This window comes from Falco cherrug, chromosome 18 (assembly GCF_023634085.1).
Source record: "Falco cherrug isolate bFalChe1 chromosome 18, bFalChe1.pri, whole genome shotgun sequence".
Classification (NCBI taxonomy): domain Eukaryota; kingdom Metazoa; phylum Chordata; class Aves; order Falconiformes; family Falconidae; genus Falco; species Falco cherrug.
The window spans coordinates 5,795,518-5,820,518 of record NC_073714.1 but is presented as its reverse complement, the minus strand read 5'-3'; the positions used below and the strand labels follow the sequence as shown (position 1 = coordinate 5,820,518).

The window sequence follows — 25,001 nt, the reverse complement described above, 5'->3', positions numbered from 1 at the left end:
GAGTATGGTTCACCCGGTCTGTATCACCTATAAACACAGCAGGTCTCACCCCTTCCTCTCTTAAGATGCCACACGCGATGTCACGGTGCACGCTGGGGTGATCTCCCCCCCGGCCAGACCTCCCCCATGGGGTGCTGCCCACTCCAGCCCGCAGCTGCCAGACTGAACAAATTAGTATCTCCCCGATCAGGGTTTTAAAAACCTTGCACAAAAAAAATCAACACATCTCCACGTGTATATGCTGTATCCGTGTCCATACAGGCTGTATCCAGTGCGATTCCAGGTGCTCCGAAATCACACGGCCACGCCACCCCAGCGAGCAAAGACCCCCCCAGGGGGGGTCATGAAATTCATGAATTTCACAGAGAGCAGAATCCTCTTAACTTCTTCCCTTTTTTCATGGATTTTGGGATGCATTTTAACACATCCAGCAGATCTGGCTTCTTTCAATCAACTTTCCCAATGTTCGCTCGCTCCTCCAGCCTTAGGCTGCTCGGAAGCCAGCGAACTACGGGGAAGGTTTTCCCATCCGGGAATTTTGGACGGGATTGATTCATTACATTTAGATTTAAAACCCAACATTTTGTTCTTGTTCTGTCCGTGACACCAACAGCCAGCCCAAAGGACACCGAGTTAAAGAAGTGACCTTACCTTTACTTAAGTTTGAAGCAATAAAATGGTAAGTGAAATAATACAGCAAGAATAAAACAAAAGGTAACGCACCTCATCGTTACTACCTACGGCTAATTACAGTGGTTAAGAGAGACACCACCAACTGCCCTGATACTTTACTGTTATCCCCACCCGCAGCCCCCGGGGTGCCCCGGTTGCAGTGAGGATTCATGGAACCTTTCCCAGCACAGCGCATCCGCTTGCAGGCGACGTCTCCAAAGCCGCATCCAGCTTTTATATCGCTGAATCCATAAACTCACATTAACTTCAAATGCAGAAACATCTGGATTCCCTCTCAGGATCCTACCCAAAGCCTGCCCAAGGCTCAGGAGCCACCGGAGCTTCTTCACCTGCTTGGTTCTGGCCACGTATTTCCAAACAAGGCCAGACATCTGCTTTCGTGGCCTTGACTACCTGCCTCCATACAAGGACGGGTAAACACATCCTCATGACATTTTATCTTCGCTAATGGTTGTATTTTATCTAAGCTGCATCTTTCGCTAACGACCGTATGTATTTCACTAGTGATCAAATCCTAATATCACATATCATTTGGCGAGGAGGTTTATCTAGGGGTCAGCTTTGGCTCAGGACTTCAGCTCATTCTTTCCCAGGGGAAGGACACCACAGGCAGCCCCAATTTAACATCCACTTCATAAAATTAAGCCTCCTCCCCGAGTTTTAAAGCTAACTGGGGGCAGAATGAGCAACCCCCGCCCCCGCTGCGCTGAAAAGCCAGCCCCGCTACCCACAAAAAGCAAGTACGGCTTCCACCAGGTTACATCAACCATTACAAAATTTATTTAACAAAATGAAAAAAATAAAAGTTTACGCTCAGGGATGCTTGGTGGCAGATTCAGTAACAAAACAGGTGGGTTAGGAGGAGTCAGAGCCAGTAACGATGCAGGTCTCTCTGGTGCTATACTCGTTCCAAGGCTTCCAGCATGATGATGCTGTTCCCTCGTATTACCTGGAAGTGGAAGTTGGGTGGCCAATGAGACGCAGCACGAGGTTGCCCACCGCTCCGCAGTGCTGCGGGTCCCCTCCCTCCCATTTATTTCCCTGAAAAGCTAAGATTCATGCAAACTCCCCACCCAGAGATGAATGACGGCCGATTTTAACTCTAAACCCCCCCGGACTGTTCTGTGCCGCCACAATAAACACACCCATCCCATTGCTTAAAATTCAGCTTGTTTTATGCACACCGGCTATGTCAGCAGGCCGGTGCACAAGCGGTTACCTTCCGCTCGTGGGCTGAAACTCACCACCATGCCGATGTTGTTCTGTTGCCCTCCCGGCGCCATCTCCACGCACTCATCGATGACGAGGTTCATGAAGGGATCAAACCCCCGCAAAATCCCCTGGACGTGTCTGCCGCCATTCAATTTCACTACAAGAAACCCGAGGACGTTTAAAGAAAGGGAAGGGCTGGACGCGCGCGTCCGACGCTTCCTCACCAGAACTGCCACTCTGAAATGGAGCGGGGCCTTGAGGACAGACGCGCTTTTGTGAAGTGGAAGCGTTTAGAGCATCGTGTCCAACACAGTGAGAAATGGCCAGTCCGAGGGTTTAGGAGGCGAAAATTTTGAATTAATATTGACCCCAATGAATGGATTTGGAAGGGTGAAGCTATCAGGGACTGCACTGGGTGGCCTGCCCTGCGGGAAGCGGGAGTGCTAGCCAGCAGCCAGCCCGCCCCCGCCGCTGGTGGGTGCTGTGGTGGGGGGAGGGGCGGGCTGGGGGCTCCCCCGTGGCCGCGCAGCCGTTATACCCCGCGCCCCGGGGCAGACACACGCGGCCAAGCGAACGCGGGGCCGAGAGCAGCTCCGGGCGGCCGGCACTCACATGACAGCTTCTTGTCCATGAACCTGCAACGAGATGGCGGTGGGTCAGCGCCGGCGGCGGGGAGGGGGACAAACACCCGCACCCCTCCCCCTCCCACCGCCGCCATGACACCAGTGGGCCCGCGCTGCATGCCGGGACACCGGCGGGCGCTGGATGGCACCGGGCTACCTTCGGCCGTCCCGCCCAGCACCCCCACCGCCACCCCGACCCCCCATCGCCCGCCATCCCCGGTCCCGGCCTCACTTCTTCAGCTCGGGCGGGTGCGCCTTGCTCATGGCGTCCGCACCGCACTCTGCCGCTCGCGCCGCGCCCTGACGTCACCGCGCCGCTCACGTCCCCCCCCCGCCGCCAGCCAATAGCAGCCGCGCTCCCCTTCCCCCCTCCCCCTTCTACTCCCCTTCCCGGCGCCCCCCCGCGCTTCCCCGGCAGCCAATCACCGCTGGCGTCCGCCGCTACCGTACTCCCCCGAGCAGCCGCGCGCCGGCGGGGCGGGCGTGGCGCGGCGCTCCCGCTGCTGCGCGGCTACACCGGGGTGTACGGCGGCACGGCCGCGCCGCAACGGCCGCACGGCGCCGGGGGCCGCCTGCACCGGGGGTGGGGGTGGGTGCACGGCTGGCGTCACCCCGTGCCTTGCACGCGCGTGGGGGCCGTCCAGCACGTGCTCTGCACGCAGCCGGGGGTCACCCTGTGCATTGCACGGCGCAGGGGTTGCTGCACGCTGTGCACGCACCCCGGGGGTCACCCTGTGCGTTGCATACCTGCAGGGGCTGCCCCTATGCCGTGCAGGTACCTGGGGGGGTGACCCCGTGCATTGCACGTGGACAAGGATTGCTGCATGTTGTGCATGCGCCCGGGCGTCACCCTGTGCATTGCACACGTGCAGCAACTGCACCCATGTCCTGCATGCACCCTGTGCACTGCACGGTGCAGGAGTCCCTGCATGCTGTGCATGCACCTGGGGTCACCCTGTGCACTAAACACATGCAGCAGCTGCACCCATGGCCTGCAGGCACCCAGGGGTCACCCCCGTGCACCCTGTGCACACACCCAGGGGTGTGCTGCACCCTGTGCACACACCCAGATGCCCCCCCCCCGCCCCGGCATGCACAAGCATCACTCTGTATGCAGCCCATAACCAGCCCCCCCCCCTTTGCACACATACGTGTGCACACATGCATGCACGCACACGCACCCCCATCCCGCAGAAGCCTCCCTCCCCCCCCCCCACAGCACCCACGGGCGGTGGGAGCATGGCACCTCGCCTTTAATGAGCGCGTGGGGCCCCCCCGGCGCCCCCCTACTGCTGCAGGGCCGCCAGCCCCTCCTGCATCTTCTTGGCCATGGCGGGCACCAGGCGCAGGTGGTCGTCGCCGCAGGTAGCCAGGCAGGCATCCAGCTGGCCACGCACCCGCACCTCCGTGCCCCCCGCCTCCAGCGCGTCCCTGGCCTTGTCGTTGCAATGCAGCGTGCAGCGGCTCAGCCGGTCCTGTGCGGGTAAAGGGAGGGGGGGGTGGCACACATGAAGAGGTGGGGTGTTGGGGTCTGGGTGCACCCAGTGCACCCCCCTGCCCCGGGTGGGTGCTGCACACCCCACACCCCCCCCCCAGTGTCACCTGGAAGTGCTCGAGCTCGGCGGTGACAATGGCCTGCGCCTGGGCCAGCGGCGCGTGGCAGCGCTCGATGCAGCGCTGCACCTGCTGCATGGAGGCCGCGCTGTCCTCGCAGCACCGTGCGCTGCAGCGGAACATGGCGCCCTGGGGGGCAGGAGGGGGGTGTCAGGGGGAGGGGGGGCACGTAGGGACACCCCCACCACCGCTCCTCCTTTTGTGGGTGCAGCTTGCAGGGAGCTGGTGGCAGCGTGAGACTGTGGGGGTGTGGGGGGGTGTGTGCATGGCATGGGGGGCACTGGGCATGGCTCGGGGGGGACACGGGGCATGGGGGGGGCATGGGGGAGCATAGGGCTGGGGGGGCACTGGGCATGGCTTGGGGGGACACGGGGCATGGGGGGGGCATGGGGGAGCATAGGGCTGGGGGGGCACTGGGCATGGCTCGGGGGGGACACGGGGCATGGCCAGGGCAGGGGCATGGAGGGGCACGGTCAGGGGGGCACAGGGCATGGGATGGAGGGGCATGGAGTATGGCCTGGGGGGGGCACAGGGCATGGGGGGAGCACGGGGCATGGCCTGGGGGAGCACAGGGCGGGAGGGGGGGGCACAGGCCATGGGGGGGGCACAGGGCATGGCTTGGAGGGGGACATGGGGCATGGGGGGAGCACGGGGCATGGCTTGGAGGGGGAACACAGGGCATAGGGGTCATGGGGCATGGCCTGGGGGGGCACAGGGCACAGGGAGGAGGGGCACAGGCCATGGGGGGGGCGGACAGGGCATGGCTTGGGGGGGACACACAGGGCAAGGGGGGGCACAGGGCATGGGGGGGGCTGGGACATGTCCAGGGGCAGGGGGCGTGGGGCCCAGGGCATGCTCGGGGGGGCAAATAGTTTGCAAAAGGGGACAGAGGCCCTGCACAGGGCGGGGGGGGGGGCACAGGGCTGCCCGGGGGGGGGGGCAGGGCTGTAGGGGGGGCAGGGCTGCCCGGGGCACACACGTGAGTCACGCCGGGCACACGCACGGGGGGGGCGGCAGCGGCTGCCCCGGGGCCCGGCCGCCCCCCGCCCCCGCCCCTGCCCCCCCGCCCCCGCCCCTGCCCCCCCGCCCCCGTACCTGCATGCCGCGGATCCGCTCCCGCTCCAGCGCCTGCACCGCGCCCTCCACGGCCGCCTGCACCCGGCCCTGCGCCGCCTCCGCCATCCCGGCGCGGTTCGGCTGGGCTCGGCACCGCTCGGCTGGGCTCGGCACCGCTCGGCTGGGCTCGGCACCGCTCGGCTGGGCTCGGCACCGCTCGGCTGGGCTCGGCTGGGCTCGGCCGCCGCCGCGGGCCCTGCTCCCCCTAGCACGGCACCGCACGGCGCTGCACGGCAATGCACGGCAGTTCACGGCAGTGCACGGCACGGCACGGCACGGCACGGCAATGCACGGCAATGCACGGCAGTTCACGGCAATGCACGGCCATGCACGGCACGGCACGGCACGGCCCCGCACGGCCATGCACGGCACGGCACGGCCCCGCACGGCAATGCACGGCCATGCGCGGCATGGCACGGCACGGCCCTGCACGGCAGTTCACGGCCATGCACGGCAATGCAGGGCCCTGCACGGTACGGCAATGCACGGCACACACGGCCCCGCACGGTGCTACACGGCCATGCACCGACTGCATGCAATATTGCACCGAGTGGCCAGCAGTGATGCACAGCAGTGCACCGAGTGTATGGCAGTAATGCACGGCCATGCACCGGCTGCACCGCACTATTGCACTGACTGCACGCGACATTGCACTGCCTGCATGGCAGCAATGCACAGCAATGCACCGACTGCACGCGACATTGCACTGCCTGCATGGCAGCAATGCACAGCAATGCAACGACTGCACGCGACATTGCACTGCCTGCCCACAGGGCAATATCGCACCGACTGCACGGCAATGCACCAGCTGCACAGAGTATTGCACTGGCTGCATGGCGGTAACGCACGGCAATGCACCGACTGCGCTGCAATAATGCACCGACTGCGCTGCAATAATGCACCGACTGCACGGCAGTTCACAGCAATGCACCGTCCGCACGGCAGTGCTGCAATGCAGGCCCCATGCCCCCCGGTGCCCGCAGCCTCAGGGGGTCCCCAAGCAGCTCCCCCCCCCCTCCCCACCCCGTGGGGGTCACAGGGGCAGGATGCGGCCATGCTCCGCAGCAGCAGGTTTGCTCCAGGCCGCCTCAGACCCTTCCGCCCCCCCCGCCCAGCACCCATTTCCCAGCCCAGCACAGGGCTGGGGGGTCTGTGGAGGGTCGCAGGGCAGGATGAGGCCCCTGGGTCTGTGATGGGGGGGGGGGGCACTGCCTGCCCATCCCTCCCCCGCCCGGTGAGGCCAGGCCTGCTGTGGCACCTGCATGGCAGCTGCGACGGCGTGGGGGAGAGGGGGTGCACGCACCCCAGCATGCACAGCACCCAGTACCGGCACAGCACCCAGCACCCAGCACAGCACCTGGCACAGCACCCAGGCACGGCACCTTAGCACAGCACATTCACCTGCCCTGGCACCAGGCACAGCACCCGTGCACAGCACCTGGGCACGGCACAGCACCCAGGCACAGTATAGCACCCGGGCACAGCACCCGGGCACAGCACAGCACCCGGGCACAGCACCTGGGCACGGCACAGCACCCAGGCACAGTATAGCACCTGGGCACAGCACCCGGGCACAGCACAGCACCCGTGCACAGCACCTGGGCATGGCACAGCACCTGGGCATGGCACAGCACCCAGGCACAGTATAGCACCTGGGCACAGCACCCGGGCACAGCACAGCACCCGGGCACAGCACCCGGGCACAGCACAGCACCCGGGCACAGCACCTGGGCATGGCACAGCACCCAGGCACAGTATAGCACCTGGGCACAGCACCCGGGCACAGCACAGCACCCATGCACAGCACCTGGGCATGGCACAGCACCTGGGCATGGCACAGCACCCAGGCACAGTATAGCACCTGGGCACAGCACCCGGGCACAGCACAGCACCCGGGCACAGCACCCGGGCACAGCACAGCACCCGGGCACAGCACCTGGGCATGGCACAGCACCCAGGCACAGTATAGCACCTGGGCACAGCACCCGGGCACAGCACAGCACCCGGGCACAGCACCTGGGCATGGCACAGCACCCAGGCACAGTATAGCACCTGGGCACAGCACCCGGGCACAGCACAGCACCCGGGCACAGCACCTGGGCACGGCACAGCACCCGGGCACAGTATAGCACCTGGGCACAGCACCCGTGCACAGCACCTGGGCACGGCACAGCACCCAGGCACAGTATAGCACCTGGGCACAGCACCCGGGCACAGCACAGCACCCGTGCACAGCACCTGGGAACGGCACAGCACCCAGGCACAGTATAGCACCTGGGCACAGCACCCGGGCACAGCACAGCACCCGGGCACAGCACCTGGGCATGGCACAGCACCCAGGCACAGTATAGCACCTGGGCACAGCACCTGGGCACAGCACAGCACCCGTGCACAGCACCCGGGCACAGCACCCGGGCATGGCACAGCACCCCAGCACAGTACAGCACCCAGGCACAGCACCCCAGCACAGTACAGCACCCACGCACAGCACCTGGGCACAGCACAGCACCTGGCACAGCACCCAGGCACGGCACCTTAGCACAGCACATTCACCTGCCCTGGCACCAGGCACAGCACCCATGCACAGCACCTGGGCACAGCACCCGGGCACAGCACAGCACCCAGGCACAGCACCTGGGCACAGCACAGCACCCAGGCACAGTATAGCACCTGGGCACAGCACCCGGGCACAGCACAGCACCCAGGCACAGCACCTGGGCACAGCACAGCACCCAGGCACAGTATAGCATCTGGGCACAGCACCCGGGCACAGCACAGCACCCGGGCACAGCACCTGGGCATGGCACAGCACCCAGGCACAGTATAGCACCTGGGCACAGCACCCGGGCACAGCACAGCACCCGGGCACAGCACCTGGGCATGGCACAGCACCCAGGCACAGTATAGCACCTGGGCACAGCACCCGGGCACAGCACAGCACCCAGGCGCGGCACAACACCCGTGCACAGCACCTGGGCACGGCACAGCACCCGGGCACGGCACCTTAGCACAGCACATTCACCTGCCCTGGCACCAGGCACAGCACAGCACCCAGGCGCGGCACAGCACCCGTGCACAGCACCTGGGCACGGCACAGCACCCAGCCACAGCACCCCAGCACAGTACAGCACCCACGCACAGCACCTGGGCACAGCACAGCACCCGTGCACAGCACCTGGGCACGGCACAGCACCCAGGCACAGCACCCCAGCACAGTACAGCACCCACGCACAGCACCTGGGCACAGCACAGCACCCTGGCACAGCACCCGCTGCTGCTGGGGCTGCCTTGGGGGCTTGCTGCGCTGCCGTTAATGGTGAAACACAAACCGAGCGGCCTGAGCCCCCCAGTACAACGGCAGCATTCGGCCCCACGTTGCTGCTGCTGGGCCCTGCTGGTGTCGTCGTCCCCACCCCCACCCCCATGCTGGGGGTCCCCATTTCCAGCTCCTGTGCACGGGGCAATGCTGGACCCCCACAAGCCCACTCCCCACCAGCAGGATCAACCCCATCCCCCCCGCTTCTTCCCTCCCTCCTGCCCGCTTCGCTTCACCCTTTGGGCTGAGCCCATCACCGGGGCATCGGGGCTGCATTTGGGCTGGAAATGGGGATCGGTGCTGAGCCCATCACCGGTGCTGAGCCTGTCATCGGGGCTGTGTTTGGGCTGGAAATGGGCAATGGTGCTGAGCCCATCACCAGAGGGCATGGGGGCCACCAATAACATCTCCCCCCTCCCCCCCCCCCCAAAAAAAAAAACAACAACCCAACAACAAAGGCCCCTCGAGACGAGTTTTCTGAAAAAACATGTCCTTTATATCACTTAAATAACTATAATCCAGGTATTAGGGGAAAAAAAAAAAAGAACAGCCGATCACAATAACATATTATAGAAATCAAAATTAATTTAACCACGCAAAATAAATTAAAACATTAAATATTAACTTTCAGTGCAACATATACAGAAGACATGAGAGTAACCATGACTTGAAAAAAAAACAAAAACAAAACAAAAAAACCCCCAAAACAAATGAAAAAGAAAAAGAAAAGTGGGGTGGGTTATGATAAAGGCTACGGAAAAGATTAATGTTGTGCCGGGAGGTTAGAGCCCCGGCTCCAGGAGGTTTTCTAGGATTAAGGTTTATTTTATTATTAATAAAAAGCTCGGATCTGTCCCCAAAGCGAGCACGGTCCATGCAACCGCCGAGGCAGCGGGCTCGCCGGCGCTCCCGGCTCCATAGAAAAATAACCCCCATCCTGCCGGGGTGGGGGGTTCTGGCTTCCGAAAAATAATCTGGGAAAAAGGAAAGAAAAAAATAAAACCCCAACCCCCCCCCAAATAACCTAAAAGAAAAAAAACCAACAACAACAACAACAACAAAATCCCAATTGTGCATTGCCGGGCTGGGGTTTGGCACCGCGGCGGGGTGATGCCGGCACACGGTCATGGTGCTGCTGAGCGCATCTCCTGCCGGGGTGGGAATAAAGAAAAAATAATTTAAAAAAAAAAAAAAAAAAAAAAAAAAAAAAAAAAAAAAGGAAAATCAGAAAAGAGCAAAAACCAGAGGAGAGATGCGGCGCTGGTCCCTGGTGGCGCGGGTGTCCTGGGTGGGGGTGGCGGGACCCCCGCTGCGTCAGACCCCTGCGGGGAAGGGGACAGGGGGGCGCGCGGTTACACCCCGGCAGCGCCAGCGGCCGGCGCCCCCCCGTGCCGCCCCCCAGCCCCCTTACCCGTCTCGGCACGGCAGCAGGACGTGGCACCTTTCAGGAGCCCACCCGGCTTCTCCTGCCCACCGCCGGGCTCCCGGCACCACCGGCACCGCTTCCGCAGCCGGCAGCAGCTGCAAGGCAACGGGGACAGGGGTGGGGGGGAGTCAGGGCTGGCGGTGATGGGGTCCTGAGCCCCCTCCTCAGGGCCGCATCCTGCCCCTGCCCAGGCTGGGAGGGTCCCCTGAGCCCCCTGTACTTACTGCACCAGGACGCACGCCGCCACCAGCAGCGCCGAGGCCACCACCCGCCACCCGCCACCAAGGCGGTGATGGTTTGCTTCTTCTGGTTGGCGGCCACCACGGCCAGCAGGTCGGCGTGCTCGCACCGCGTCCCCACGTACCCCGAGTGGCACCTGCGCCGGGGCGGCAACGGCACCGGCATCAGCGCCCAGCCGCCCCCATCCCGCTGTTTGCCCGTTCCCCGGGGAGGAATTACCGGGAACCGGGGGAGGGGTTTGCCGGCACTTACACGCACGCCGGCTTGTCCTCCTGCACCAGGAACCGGCAGGTGCCGTGGAAGCAGAACTGCCGGTGGGAGTCGGGGCAGTCGTTGAAGTGGGACCTGACCGCGGCTGCCACCGGCGGGCCCGGAGCTGGCGGTGAAAAGAAAAGAGGAAAAAAAAAAATATTTTTTTAATTTATTTTGTTGGCCGGCGGCTCGGTAGCTCTTGCAGGCACTTACGGCGGGGCTGCCGCGCGGGAGGTGGTCCAGCGCCCGCATCCCGGCCAGGACCACCCGGAGGCGCCCAGATGGGTCCTACTTTACAACCACAACCTCGCCGGCACTAAAGGAATTTCCTAAAGAGCTTAAAGCTTAAAATGGAGGAAAAAGGAGTGAAATGACGGCGGAGCCGGCGGCAGCCTCGGCCTGCTGGCTTTGCCGGGGATGCTGTTTCCCATTACATCCCGCGCTGGTTTAAATTATCCTCCGCAGCCGAGACGGAAAACAAATATCCTGCTTTCGGATTAGCCCGGGCATTGAGCACATCCGATCGCTGTCGTTTCAAAGCCACCTCAAGTTCCTGTTGCCGTCAATTTATGGCACGCGGGGGTAATTAAACCCACGTCTGCTGAATGCTTCCGGGTCCTCGGGGAGGCGAAGCGAGGAAAGATGGAGCGGGAGCAGGGATGTGCCGGAGCGGTGGCCCCACGTCCCCATCCCGGGTGGCGGGGCCGGGGGGGAAGAGAGGCAGGGTTGGGTTTGGGGATGCGGGAGCTGGTGGCAGCATCCTCAGGGAGCCAGGAGCCGGGATCTGGGCTTGGCGGCACGCATCCTGCCACCACCCAAATCCCACCGGGGCGCAGCCAGGAAAATCCCGACGCCCCCCTCCCCGGGGCTGGCCCCTGGCTGGAATACCCCTACCAAAATAACCCTTTTTTAGGGTTTGAACCCGCAAAGCCAAGCCCCAAACGCGGCTTTGCACATCCCTGCTGCCAGTGCCCACCCCCCCCCCGGGGGGCTCTGAGCCCCCCAGCACAGCCGTGCCCCTGCTCTGCGCCCCCCCACCCCCCCTCGCTCCCGGGGCGTCCTGGCTTGCATTAAGCCTTGGTGCGCTCGCAGCTGCCGGCCACATTGCAGCCACCGCATCCTCCCGCAGCCCCCACGGACCCCGTCCCCATCCCTGGGGTGTCCCCAGCTGGCACTGCGCCTCTTGGAGCCCCCGCCTTGCCTCCAGCCCCCGCCCCGCCCCCCCCAAGGCACGCATCCAGCGGGAACGGGGCTGCGAGCATCCTCAGCGGTGCCACCGCGGGGCTCCGCTCCGAAGCCCCCCCGGCACTGCGGGAGCCCCGTTTCCCAACCGATGCTGTTGAAACATCCCATTTTCCACCCCCAAAAGGAGGTTTTGGGGTTTTTTTTCCCCCCCATTCCTGCCGGCAAACAGCCCTTCCCACAGCCGGCGCATCCCGACCGATGGCAAAGCCCCCCACGCCAAAGCCCCCCGCGCCGTGCCGGGCAGGGGGACGCGAAGGGCTCAGCCCATTGTGCTGGTTTGATGAATGAGGCGATTTATCGGGAGCCACCAGCTCGGCCGGCGGCAGGCACCGGCAGCTTTCCGGCGGGAGCCGCAGCACGGTTAACGGGACCCCCGCGCCGAGCAGCTGTGCGCCAGGATTCGGCCCCCCTCTTCCCCAAAACAAGGGGCATGAGAAATACCCACCGCGGAGCCCCGCTTCCCGGATTTCCCGCGGGGAGAACGCACCGCGGGGTCGGGATCCCACCTGGGGACCCGTTATCCTGTTGGAAAGGAGGATGGGATGCCGGAGCATCCATCACGCTTGGGACGAGGATGCTTTGGCCCAGTTCCCGGGTGGGTTGGTGATGCAGCCCCCTCCATAAACCGCTCCCCCCCCCCCCCCCCCCCCCCCGGGATCGTGTCCGGATCTGCTCCGGTGCCAAACTCACCGCTGCGGGCTGCTGTGGTGTTCTCCAGCGCGTGGCACGCGGCGAGCAGCACACCTGCGGGGAGGCCAGAGAGACGGGGGTCAGCCGCACCGTGCCCCCTGAGCCGGGAGGGCTGGTTGGGGGGAGCCTTACCAAAATGCCGCAAAGATTTATGATTTCTCTTTTTTTTTTTTTTTAAAAAAAAAAAAAAAAAAAAAAAAAATGGGGGGGAACGCAACGGTGTTTGCCGGGGTGTTTTAAAAGGCTGGATGGAGCCTGAGACCAGCCCCTTACTGCAGGCTCAGCATCCCCTGCACCGCACCGCAGCACCCCTGGGCTCACCCTAGTGGCGGGGCAGGATCTGGCCCCCATGCAAGCTCAGCTGTTGCAATTGCCCTGCCCAGCCCCCTGCCCTGCTGCCCCCGCCGCTGCCCCCCCAGGGACGCACAGGTTGCCCCCCCGCACACCAGCGGGGCTCCCCGGGGCCAAATGCTCCGTGTAGGCAGGACCCCCGTGCAGGCAGGACCCCCCCCCAAGCAACCCCGAGCACACGGGGCTGCAGGACCAGGCAGGCTTATAACACCTCCCCCCCCCTCCAAGCTGCCCCTTTGAACAGATGGAGGGGACCGATCGGGGACCCCCCCCCCCCCAGCAGCACGACCCTGGGGTGCGAAGCCAGACAAGGCCAGCGGCCCCTCCGCTGATTTTGACCCCAATTTCCTCCACGGGTTTAATTAAACCGCAGATGGGTGAGAGACCAGCACCCAGCACATCCTGCTGCTTTGGTTATCACAGCAGCTTCACCCCATCAACACCCACCACCGCAGACCCCGGGGTTTTTCCTCCTGTGGAAATTTAATCCGAGGTGTCCCATCTCCTCCCATATTTTTGGGTTTTTTTTGGGTGGGTTTGGGTTTTTTTTGCTGCCGCCAGCAGCTCGGTGCTGGAAGATGCTTCGCTCGCCCCACCTGTGCCGCCCCTCGCGCCTCTGCACGCCGAGGAGAACGCGCAGTGTTTGGGAAGTGGCTCATCCCTGTGCCACGGGGTGGTCGTACCGCCCCCCCCCCCCCCCCCCCCCCCCCCCGGCATTCCGGCTTGGCCACCCTCCTGCCAGGACCCCGCGGTGCCTTTTCCCCATTTCTCTGTCCCCCTCCCAGCCGCTGGACCGCAGGAGCCCGGCTCGCCCGTGCCACCCCCTCACCCCCCACCCTCACCTCAGTGATGCTCGTACATCGCTGGTGTGGGCTGGGGGCTCCCCCAGAGCTGGTGGGGGAACGCTGGGCACCGGACAGACACCTGGAGCATCCGTGCCCCTGTGTTTGCCCAGCCAACCTGGGACCCCCAGCAGGGGGGCTGCGCCCACCAGCCCCCCCCAGCTTCATTTTTGGCAACCCCAGCCCAGCGCTACGCTCGGCTTCTTCTCTCCCCAGACCCAAAAAGTTCAATTCCTGTGGTTTTATCCCAAAGCTGGCACTCAGCCAGGCTGCCGCCCCCCCACCCCCATCCCCATCCTGCGGGAAGGGCTCCTTGGCATCGCCCCCAGCCAGCAAAGCCCCCCAGACTCCTGGCAGCTGCCCGAGGGACCCCTCAGCCTTTCCGAGGGACAAACACGAGCTTCACTCCATCCCAACACGACATTAATTAATTAGCAGCCTCCGCTTCTCCGCCACCAGCAGCCAAGGGCTCAGCTCCCCTCGCTCCCAGGAATTCCCGGTTATCGGCTCCGGTTATCGCTGGGGTTTGTTCCCTGCCCCGAGTTTTCTCTCCTAATCCAGGCTGGGATTTTCCCCTCGTGGGCATCGTGCCGCCCCCTTTCCCCCGGGATTTTAACCCCACGCTCCAACCTTCGGGTCCGATGCGGATGGTACAGGGATCCTGGCCCGGGACACTGGGATCTGCCATCGCTCCCGGGTGGGGAGTGGGGGGCGCCCACCCAGGGGGGCTGAGCCCTGGGTATCCCACCCGGCCGGTGGGGTCCAGAGCCACCAAGGAGCAGCGAGAGGGGACCGGGGTGTCCCAGTCTGGGCCAGTGGGATGCGGTGGATGCAGCTACTGGCGAGGGATCCTCACCCGGGATGAGCCATCGCTCCTGGATGGGGAGCGAAGGGGTGCCCGGCCGGGTGGGATACCCAGGGCTCAGCCCCCCCCCCGAGTGGGCGCCCCCCGGGGCCGGTGGGGCCCGGAGCCACCAAGGAGCAGCGAGAGGGGACCGGGGTGTCCCCGTGCGGGCCGGTGGGATGCAGGTCCCACAGCCTGGCGAGGGAATGCTCGGCCGGGACGCGCCGGAGAGGCGGATCGGGGGACCGTCCCCAGGCCAAGGCTGGGGGGGGTGGAGGGGTGGGGGCTCCACCCCAAGTGCTGCAAAGAGCCCCCCGCCCCGGGGCTGGCGCTGCCACGGCCCCCCCCGCCCCCCAGAACACGCCGCTTTCCTTTGGGATGGCAGGGAAAATCCGACCGATGCTGCCCACCCCCCGGCACCGCCTGCCCGGGGCCGGGTACCGAGCATCCCCCGGGGCACGGGGGGCACCCCCGAGCCCCCCCCCCCCCCATCCCGCGCTGAGCATCGCCGGGACCAGCCCCCCCCCGCAGCTAAAGCAGCCCATGATGAGCGTCCCCTTCCTCTTCATTACGACCCCTGCGGTTAATTAACTCAACACAAAACTAACCTGGGGGGGGGGGGGGGGTTAGTCCCGACGGTTGGGGGGGGGGGGGGGCGTTCCCGCAGGCGAGGAGCCCTGGAAGCGGCGAACTTGCAGCCAAGCGAAGTGTTTGCGGGGGGGGGAAGGGGCGAGGAGCCAGCGGGGCGCAGCCCACCCCCCCCGCGGGGAGACACCCCCCCCTCCCCGCAAGGCGCAGCCCCCCCCCCGCCACCCCTTCCCCAGCCCCGCCGGGGGATGCGGCGCTGTTTGCCCCGCGGCGCCGGGGGTCCCCCCCGCCCCAACCCCCCGCACCTACCCACGGCCAGCGCGGCCGCCGCCTGGCCCGGCATGCTGGCGGTGGGCTGGAGCGGGGCCGGGCTCCGCGCCGGCGGAAATGGGCGCGGACGGGCCGCCCGCCACCGCGGCCCCGGGGCGGGGCCAGCACCGCCCCCCCCCCCGCCCCCCCGCCCCCGCGGCCGGGCCCGGGGTGCTGCCCCCCCCCCGGCTGCTCGCGGGGGCTCCGCAGCGCGGGGGGCGGGGGCTGCGCTGCCCCCCCCGGTGGGGCGGGGTACGGGTGTGCGGCGGGGCTGGGGGGCTGCGCTGCGCCCCCCCCGGTGGGGACGGGTCCCGGGGTCCCGGGGTGCTGTGGGGCTGGGGTGCTGCCTTGACCCCCAACCCGGTGGGGCGGGGTCCCCCTGTGCGGTGGGGCTGGGGTGCTGCCCCCCCAAGCGCTACCGGGGTCCCCCAAGTGGACCCGGGTCCCCCTGTGCTGTGGGGCTGGGATGCTGCGGGGCTGGGATGCTGTGGGGCTGGGGTGCTGTGGGGCTGGGATGCTGTGGGGCTGGGGTGCTGCGGGGTGGGATGCTGTGGGGCTGGGATGCTGCGGGGCTGGGGTGCTGTGGGGCTGGGGTGCTGTGGGGCTGGGATGCTGCGGGGTGGGATGCTGTGGGGCTGGGGTGCTCTGGGGCTGGGATGCTGCGGGGCTGGGGTGCTGTGGGGCTGGGGTGCTCTGGGGCTGGGGATGCTGCGGGGCTGGGATGCTGTGGGGCTGGGATGCTGCGGGGTGGGATGCTGTGGGGCTGGGGTGCTGTGGGGCTGGGATGCTGCGGGGCTGGGGTGCTGTGGGGCTGGGGTGCTGTGGGGTGGGATGCTGTGGGGCTGGGGTGCTGTGGGGTGGGATGCTGCGGGGCTGGGGTGCTGCGGGGCTGGGATGCTGCGGGGCTGGGGTGCTGTGGGGCTGGGATGCTGCGGGGCTGGGATGCTGCGGGGGCTGGGGTGCTGTGGGGCTGGGGTGCTGTGGGGCTGGGGTGCTGTGGGGGCTGGGGTGCTGTGGGGCTGGGGTGCTGCCCCCCAGGTGGTGCAGGATCCCCCTGTGCTGTGGGGCTGGGGCTGTGCCCCCCGACCGGCCCCCGGGGTCCCCCCACACTGTGGGGCTGGGCTGTGCCCCCCGACCAGCCCCACCGCCCACCTTCCCGGGCATCCCCCCTGTGCTGTGGGGTGGGGGCTGGGTCACTGCCCACCCCCCGACCCGGGGAGCGGGTCCCACCCGGCTCTTCGTGTGTGTCCCCCCTCCACGAGCTGACATTTGGGGGGGGGGTGGGGGGTGTCACCCCGTGTCACCAGCGCGAGTGCCGAGTGGGGTGACACCTGTGGGGCGAGTCACGGCTCCCAGGCACCCCCTCAGTGCACCCACCCCACGGCCCCCTCCCCAGCTCTCAGCCAGCGGGGGGTGGGGGCTGGGAGGAAGGCAGGAGCGGGGACCCCCCCTGCGCCCCCCACACCCCCATCACCTCGCAGACCCCAACCTCATTCCTTCACAGGGCCCCTACGCCCCCTCCCCCCCTGCGGCTCCCCGCCCCCCCCCCCCCTCAAACCACCAGGGCCGACCCCCCCGTTTCCTCCGGGGTGGGGGACACTGTGTGTGGGGGGCTCCGGGGCGATGGGGGGGGAGGGGGCTGCGCATTCCCACGGGCTCCGAAAGGCCGGGCATGGCCCACATCCACCCGCCATCCCGGCGGCCTTCGGAGCATCCCCCCACGGGATGACCATGCTGAAGCCTCCCGGGGTGCAGGGGGCCTGTGGGACCCCCCACCCCCGGTGCAGGGACACCCCCCAACCCCTCCCCCCCGTCGCAGTGGGGGTGCTCAGGCAGCATCTCCGGGGAGCTGCTCCCAGCCCTGCGGTGGGAGCTGGAGCGTTCCCAGGTGATACCATCTCCCCCAGCACATGAAAGCGGCTCTTTGAAGGAGCCGGTTGTTCCCATCGCTGCCCATCCCATCCCCAGCCCTGGAATTTCACCCCCAAAAGCCCCAACATTCCGGCACAGGAACCATCCGGACACCCCACGCCGGAGCGTGGGGCTATGGGGGGCTGCGCAGCCCCCCAGGGTGCTCCCACCCGTCAGGGCTCAGCCCCAGCACCCCAACCCGGCACCCCCCAAGTGGATCCAGCGCGGGGTGGCCACGGTGCCAGGCAGGGCTCCCACCCTCCCGCAAAGGGCCACCAACCCCCCCCGCCGTGGCTACTCGCCCGCACCCCAGCCACGCCAAGAGCCGGCAACCCCGGCACGGGCAGGGCGGGGGCGTCCCCTCGGTTCTTGCCTCCAACCCCCGCTGCGGGCCGATAACCGGGATATTTATTTATAAATAAGTTTCCTCCTTCGCAGCGGGAGGGGATGCTCGCGGGTACCCAGAAAACCAGCCGGGAGCTCACCCGAGGGTGGCTCTTCCCACCCGGAGCGGGGATGCTCAACCGGGGCAGCGCGACGCTACCAGGGGGCAACAGCCTGGCTGCGGGGCCGCGTGGCGCACGGGGTAACGGGGCGGAGAGAAAGGAAAAAAACCCGCTTTATTGGTCTTTTCCTTTTCTTTTTTTATTGGTACCCAGCTGCCTTGAGGAGCAGGAGCCATCCCGCAGGGGGTATCTTGGATGTGGTCAAAGAAACCCGGACGAGGTCACCGCCTGGTGCGCTTTGCCCGCAGGCCTTGGGATGGCTGCGTGCAGGCAGCCCCGGCACCCACCGGCATCCTGGTACCCATTGGCACCCACCGGCAGCCCCGGCACCCACCGGCATCCCGGTACCCATTGGCACCCACCGGCAGCCCCGGCACCCACCGGCATCCCAGTACCCATTGCTACCCACCGGCAGCCCCGGCACCCACCGGCATCCCGGTACCCATTGGCACCCACCGGCAGCCCCGGCACCCACCGGCATCCCGGTACCCATTGGCACCCACCAGCATCCCTGGCACCCACCGGCATCCCAGTACCCATTGGCACCCACCAGCATCCCCAGCACCCACCAGCATCCTCAGCACCCATTGGTACCCTTGGCACCCACCAGCACCCATTAGGCACCCTTGGCACACACCAGCATCCCCAGCACCCACCAGCATCCCCCGCACCAAACGGCATCCCCAGCACCCACCAGCATCCCCAGCACCCAGTGGCACCCACCAGCACCCACCGGCACCCAGTGGCACCCACCATCATCCCTGGCACCCATTAGTACCCACCAGCACCCATTAGGTACCATTGGCACCCACCAGCATCCCCAGCACCCACCAGCACCCTCCGGCTGCTCGCCAGCCGGGCGCTGTTTCGGAAGCACGGGCCGAGCATCGCCCAGCGCCGCTGCAGCCGCCCTCCCAGCGCCGCTCGAGGGTTTCGTGCTTTTCCTGCTGTTATAAAACCACAAAAACAATTAGTGAATTGTCCGGCCCCGCTGCTGGCAAGGTGCGCCCCGCAGCTCGGCGGGGGGAGGGGGGTTATTTCCTCCCTTTTCCAATCGCTCTTTGTCCGCGGCTTATTCTCCGTTTGGCGATTAAAGGGGTTATTCCTCCCCAGCCAAGCCAAGTGAGGCCGGGCCAGATCCTGCCACGCTCAGCACCACGGCACAGCCGGGCTGGGGGCGAACTGAATCCCACCCTGGCAAAGGGATTAATCTGGGGGCAAACTGAATCCCACCTTGGGAAACGGATTAATTTAGCGGTGGGGGAACTGAATCCCACCCTGACAAACGGATGAATTTGGGGGTGAACTGGATCCCACCCTGGGAAAGGGATGAATTTAGGGAAAACCTTGCTGCAGGTGCTTGAGGCCACCCCCCGCCGCCCAGCACCCTCCGTGCCCCACTGGTGCGAGGGGGTGACCCCAGCCCCCGTGATGGATGGATGCATCGCGAACGTCGCCGGCGCTGCCACCATCCGCAGCCATCACGCGCCGAGGATGCTTTACCCGCTCGTCCCGCTCGCCACAGAGATTCCTTTAATCTCCACTTAAAATACTTGGACGTGGCGGTGAAAAAAAAAAAAAAAAGGAAAATAAAAAAAAAAACCACCCAACCCCCCCAACAAACCCAAACCCCCAACCGCCGAAGCCCCACTGATATCCCGCCCCGCCGTGGCGTGTAACAAGGGGGCTGTGTGCTGGTGTCCGGCAAAAAAGCCTCCGGCCGCCTGTTTATTTTGGATGGTGAACATGAAAAATTAGGGAAAGGGAAAACATCGCCCTCGGCCCCCCCCCGCCTCCTCCCCGATGGCTCACACAAACCCCAGTTGTAGCCGCCGGGATGTTTTTGGCTTCTCTGTTGAACACCAAAATCAATCAGGCTGTGGCAACTGTGGGGAGGGGGGCTTGGTCGTGTCCCGTCGTCCCCCATACCCCACCCCCCCCCCCGTTTATTTTCTTAATGTATGTGCTTGGGATAAATTAAATATTATGCCCAGGGGCAGGCAGCAACCGCTGGATGCTGCCAGGTCCCAGCATCCCGGCGCCGGGACGCGTGAGCTCGGGGATGCTGGACCTGGCAGCATCCCGGGGCTCCCCCAGCCTGGATTTGGACCCTGGGTGGGGGGCTTCGACCCATCCAGGGGGGGATCCAGGGAAAAGCGCCTCCAACGTCCCCTCCTGCCCTCTAAAACGGGGCCTTATTGGATTTTTTTTTTTTTTTCCTGGCTTTATCTTGCAGCACCGGTTCTGTTTTTCTGCCAGCTTAAAAGGCTCTTTCATAGACGGGCTTTTCCCCCGTGAATGTACATTTTATTCGAGGTTTTTTTTTTTTTCTCTTTTCTTTCTCTCCCCCCCCCCCCCCCCCCTTTTCCTAAATAACTCCTTGGGGTTTTGTTCCTTCCCAGACATTTTCTTTAGCTCCCCCACTTCTGTTTACACCTTTTCTTTGCAGAACGCCTCTATAAATAAAGGATTTCTGACCCACGGGCTCCCCCGGCTCAAGCCTGGCCACTAAAAAGGGCTTTGTTGGCCGCGGCACCGCGGCTGGCACCTCTGGGGCTAATGTCAATAGCGGGCTGGGTAGCCCAAGAATCTATTCTATATATATTTTTATCTTTATCCAGCTGGGGGAGGGGACCCCAGCGTGGCCAGGGGCAGCAGGAACCCTCCCGGGGGGGCAGAGGGGCCGATGCCGGCGGTGGGTGCCAGGTCCCTGCGTCAGGTGTTTTGGCCACCGTGGGGTTTGGCCAAGCTGGGCAAGTGACTGCGGTCACCAGAAGCCACAGGTCCTCGTGCTGGACACAGGGGGCATTGAGCCGCGGCCGCCCGCTGCCCGCGGAGCACTCGAGTGGCTGCACGTCTGGCCGTGCCCTCAGACATCCCGAGGCCAGGCGCGGATTTTCCCCCTCCTCCAGCTTCCCTCCGGGGCTTTGCAGCGGTGGGGTGGGATGCAGGGGGCTTTCAGGGGAGCAGCCCCCCAGGGGGCTGCGGGATGCGGGGGGAAGGGGGTGGGATGCTCGGGGTGACCTTGGGGACCCACCAGGCGAGATGTCTGAGGTACCTCAGGAAAAATTCCCTAGGGAAGGTATTCCCGCTCCGGGAGCCTCGCCGTGCCCTTCCGTTCTCCGGAGCCATCGGAGTGGGGCAAACGGAGGTGCCACCAGCCAGGGGAGGTGACACCATCAGGGTGGGCTGGTGACACCAGGAGGGTCCCAGGTGGGGCTGGGACAAGGAGTGGCAGTGCCAGGGGAAGGTGACACCATCAGGGTGGGCTGGTGACACCAGGAGGGTCCCAGGTGGGGCTGGGACAAGGAGTGGCAGTGCCAGGGGAAGGTGACACCATCAGGGTGGGCTGGTGACACCAGGAGGGTCCCAGGTGGGGCTGGGACAAGGAGTGGCAGTGCCAGGGGAAGGTGACACCATCAGGGTGGGCTGGTGACACCAGGAGGGTCCCAGGTGGGGCTGGGACAAGGAGTGGCAGTGCCAGGGGAAGGTGACACCATCAGGGTGGGCTGGTGACACCAGGAGGGTCCCAGGTGGGGCTGGGACAAGGAGCGGCAGTGCCAGGGGAGGTGACACCGTCAGGGTGGGCTGGTGACACCAGGAGGGTCCCAGGTGGGGCTGGGACAAGGAGTGGCAGTGCCAGGGGAGGTGACACCATCGGGGTGGGCTGGTGACACCAGGAGGGTCCGAGGTGGGACTGGGACAAGGAGCTGCAGTACCAGGGGAGGTGACACCATCAGGGTGGGCTGGTGACACCAGGAGGGTCCCAGGTGGGGCTGGGACAAGGAGTGGCAGTGCCAGGGGAGGTGACACCATCAGGGTGGGCTGGTGACACCAGGAGGGTCCCAGGTGGGGCTGGGACAAGGAGCAGCAGTGCCAGCCTGCCCGGTCCCCATACGGAGGAACCTCTGAGACCCACTGCAAGTGTAACCCCATGGTGACAGGACCCTGCGGCCAAGGGGACCTGGCCAGGGGACAACCCTGTGCAGAGCTGCGGTGGGAAGCCAGCGCACGGCTGGGAGAAAGCAGCCGATCCCGTCGGGATCGCAGCCGGCGGCTGAACAGAGGCGCTCAGTCTCGGGCCATTAATCCGGCCGCCGCAGCGGGCGCAGCGGCAGGTCACAATGTGCGGCACATGCCCCAGCTTGATGTATTTGCCCTTGTTCTGCTTGTTTATCTGCCGTGTGCATTGTGCCTGCCTGGCAGGCTCAGCACCCCGCGCCGCCAGCGCTGACTCAGCACCCGCGGCCCCGTGTCCCCACGCAGCGACCTCCCGGGCATCCAGCGCCAGCCGAACCGGGAGCTTTGGCAAAGCATCGGCACCGCCGGAGCCCCCGCAAGCGCCGGGGAAAGATCCCCCGGGAACGTGGGAAAGCAAAGGGTTGTGTGTGTGTGTCCCCCCGCGGGGGCTGAGAGCGCCCGGCCGCGATAGGCAACCCTCCCACTCCCATGGGAATGACTCAGCCGCCACCTTCGGAAGCGGAGATGGAGGTGAAGGATCGCAGGGGTTGGGAGCTGTGGGGACGGTGCTGGAGCCCGCAGGAGACACGCGTGACTCAGCCCGGCAGGAACGGCAGGAATCCGGACCTGCCCAGGGAAATGGCACACAGGTAGAACAGGTCCAGGCGTCCTCTGCTGCCGTAACTCCTCCGGGAAGGAGGGAGAGACCCTGGAGGGATCGGATCTTCCCAAGCGCTTGGAGATCCTCCGAGATCTTGCAGCATCTCGCACCTGCGTTTCCCAAGCGAGACAAACCCAGGGAGGGGAAGGCTCAGCACCGCGCCGCCACGCTGCCTCCGCACCCGCAGCGGCGCCCCCAAACACTCGGGATTCAGCTCCCGATGGACTGACAGACGGGGGGGACAAGAGCTGGGTGCCACCACCCTCGGCGGCAGTTCTGCCTTCGCCCTCCCCGTCTGCCACCCAGGGGGAGGCTCACTGTGTCCCCATGCCCCTGGGACCACCATGGGGCCATGCACCCCATTAGGGGAGACCCAGTGTGAGGTGACACCGTCAGGGTGGGCTGGGTGGCACCAGGAGGGTCCCAGGTGGGGCTGGGACAAAGAGTGGCAGTGCCAGGGGAGGTGACACCATCAGGGTGGGCTGGTGACACCAGGAGGGTCCCAGGTGGGGCTGGGACAAGGAGCGGCGGTGCCAGGGGAGGTGACACTGTTAGGGTGGGCTGGTGACACCAGGGGGGTCCCAGGTGGGGCTGGGACAAGGAGCGGTGGTGCCAGGGGAGGTGACACCAGGAGGGTCCCAGGTGGGGCTGGGACAAGGAGCGGCGGTGCCAGGGGAGGTGACACTGTTAGGGTGGGCTGGTGACACCAGGAGGGTCCCAGGTGGGGCTGGGACAAGGAGCGGCGGTGCCAGGGGAGGTGACACTGTTAGGGTGGGCTGGTGACACCAGGGGGGTCTCAGGTGGGGCTGGGACAAGGAGCGGCGGTGCCAGGGGAGGTGACACTGTTAGGGTGGGCTGGTGACACCAGGGGGGTCCCAGGTGGGGCTGGGACAAGGAGCAGCGGTGCCAGCTTGCCCAGCCTGCCCGGTCCCCATACGGAGGGACCTCTGAGACCCACTGCAAGTGTAACCCGGTGGGGACAGGACCCTGTGGCCAAGGGGACCTGGCCAGGGGACAACCCTGTGCAGAGCTGCGGTGGGACCCAGATAAGACGCAGCCGTTTGACGGGGACGAGTCAGGCAGAGCCGCACTTTGCTCAGGCGGCCGCTCCGGCTCGACAACACTGAGCCGATTTTGCTCGGTTGCAAAACAAACTTCGCCCCTTGGGCTCGTGCCAGGCCTGGAAAATTTCGAGCGCAAGGAGCAGCGCGGGCAAAGTCGAGAGTCACCGAGGGCGGTGGCGTGGCCGCGCGCACGGAGCGGCACAGAGCCCATGGCCCGCGGTGGCCCCGGCCGTCGCGGTTCTGCCCTTCGGGTGTTACAACAGAGCCGGGAGCCGTGGGTGATGCAAGGAGGGGAATTCAGGCAGGGAGAAGGGGGATTAGTTTTCAGGGGATGGTTTCTATTTTGGGGGGTTGTGTTGCAACGGTTTCCTGAGCTGTGACATCGCACCTCAGCTCGGTGACGGCGCGCTGCCTTGCCTGGTTTCACAAGAGCTGCCCCAAGGAAAACACCCTCCGCAATGCCTGCTCCAGCTTCCCCTCCCGACAGCCCTGCCGGGGCTGCGCTGGCTCCTCGCCATCGTTTCCCTGTCGTAGAAAAGGTGCTGGGAGCCCTCGGTCCCCTCGGAGGACGCAGCGGTGCTGAGCGTGCCCGCAGCTCTCTGGCGATGCTGAGCTGTGGTCCCTCCGGCGTGCAACACGGTTTGCACGCCCACGCTGCAAACCTCCCTCACAGGCAGCCCTGAAAGCCCAGGCAGCATTACAAACCAGAAAAAAAATTAAAAAAATTAAATAACTCTTTTTATCCCCCTGTTGCATCAACAAACTGGGTAACAAGGTTCACCGCATCCCTCAGGGCTCTCTGATGGTCACCAGGGCTGGCAGCCCTGTTGGTGACACCAGGAGGGTCCCAGGTGGGGCTGGGACAAGGAGTGGCAGTGCCAGGGGAGGTGACACCGTCAGGGTGGGCTGGTGACACCAGGAGGGTCCCAGGTGGGGCTGGGACAAGGAGTGGCAGTGCCAGGGGAGGTGACACCATCAGGGTGGGCTGGTGACACCAGGAGGGTCCCAGGTGGGATTGGGACAAGAAGTGGCAGTGCCAGGGGAGGTGACACCGTCAGGGTGGGCTGGTGACACCAGGAGGGTCCCAGGTGGGGCTGGGACAAGGAGTGGCAGTGCCAGGGGAAGGTGACACCATCAGGGTGGGCTGGTGACACCAGGAGGGTCCCAGATGGGATTGGGACAAGAAGTGGCAGTGCCAGGGGAGGTGACACCATCAGGGTGGGCTGGTGACACCAGGAGGGTCCCAGGTGGGGCTGGGACAAGAAGTGGCAGTGCCAGGAGAGGTGACACCATCAGGGTGGGCTGGTGACACCAGGAGGGTCCGAGGTGGGATTGGGACAAGAAGTGGCAGTGCCAGGGGAGGTGACACCGTCAGGGTGGGCTGGTGACACCAGGAGGGTCCCAGGTGGGGCTGAGACAAGGTGCAAACCCAGTGGGCTCCTTCGGGAGCACGCGGTGGCTGCCCCTCTCGCCCATCGTCGCAACCCACTGAAAAGAACTGGGAGGATCAGATGCCGCCCAGAGCATCACCGAGGCGG

The 25,001-nt window shown here is 65.3% G+C and overlaps 3 protein-coding genes across 3 annotated transcripts; all 3 read right to left on the bottom strand.

Moving 5' to 3' along the window:
* Nucleotides 1-1,450: 1,450 nt before the first annotated feature.
* SNRPG (small nuclear ribonucleoprotein polypeptide G) lies at nucleotides 1,451-2,858 on the bottom strand. The gene is made up of 4 exons (XM_055696379.1): nucleotides 2,761-2,858; nucleotides 2,518-2,540; nucleotides 1,938-2,062; nucleotides 1,451-1,642 (listed from the first exon to the last, which is right to left on the bottom strand). The coding sequence occupies exons 1-4, from the start codon at nucleotides 2,790-2,792 to the stop codon at nucleotides 1,592-1,594; spliced, it is 231 nt and encodes a 76-aa protein (XP_055552354.1). The 5' UTR covers nucleotides 2,793-2,858; the 3' UTR covers nucleotides 1,451-1,591.
* Nucleotides 2,859-3,814: 956 nt separating this feature from the next.
* Nucleotides 3,815-5,504, bottom strand: FAM136A (family with sequence similarity 136 member A). Its single transcript, XM_055696378.1, has 3 exons — nucleotides 5,238-5,504; nucleotides 4,131-4,271; nucleotides 3,815-4,003 (listed from the first exon to the last, which is right to left on the bottom strand). The coding sequence occupies exons 1-3, from the start codon at nucleotides 5,322-5,324 to the stop codon at nucleotides 3,815-3,817; spliced, it is 417 nt and encodes a 138-aa protein (XP_055552353.1). The 5' UTR covers nucleotides 5,325-5,504.
* Nucleotides 5,505-9,053: 3,549 nt separating this feature from the next.
* TGFA (transforming growth factor alpha) lies at nucleotides 9,054-15,465 on the bottom strand. Its single transcript, XM_055696383.1, is given in 7 exon segments — nucleotides 9,054-9,896; nucleotides 9,986-10,095; nucleotides 10,225-10,268; nucleotides 10,271-10,376; nucleotides 10,493-10,616; nucleotides 12,428-12,481; nucleotides 15,362-15,465. Coding segments are annotated over 7 exon segments (480 nt in total). The 5' UTR covers nucleotides 15,396-15,465; the 3' UTR covers nucleotides 9,054-9,888.
* Between the last annotated feature and the right edge of the window lie 9,536 nt (nucleotides 15,466-25,001).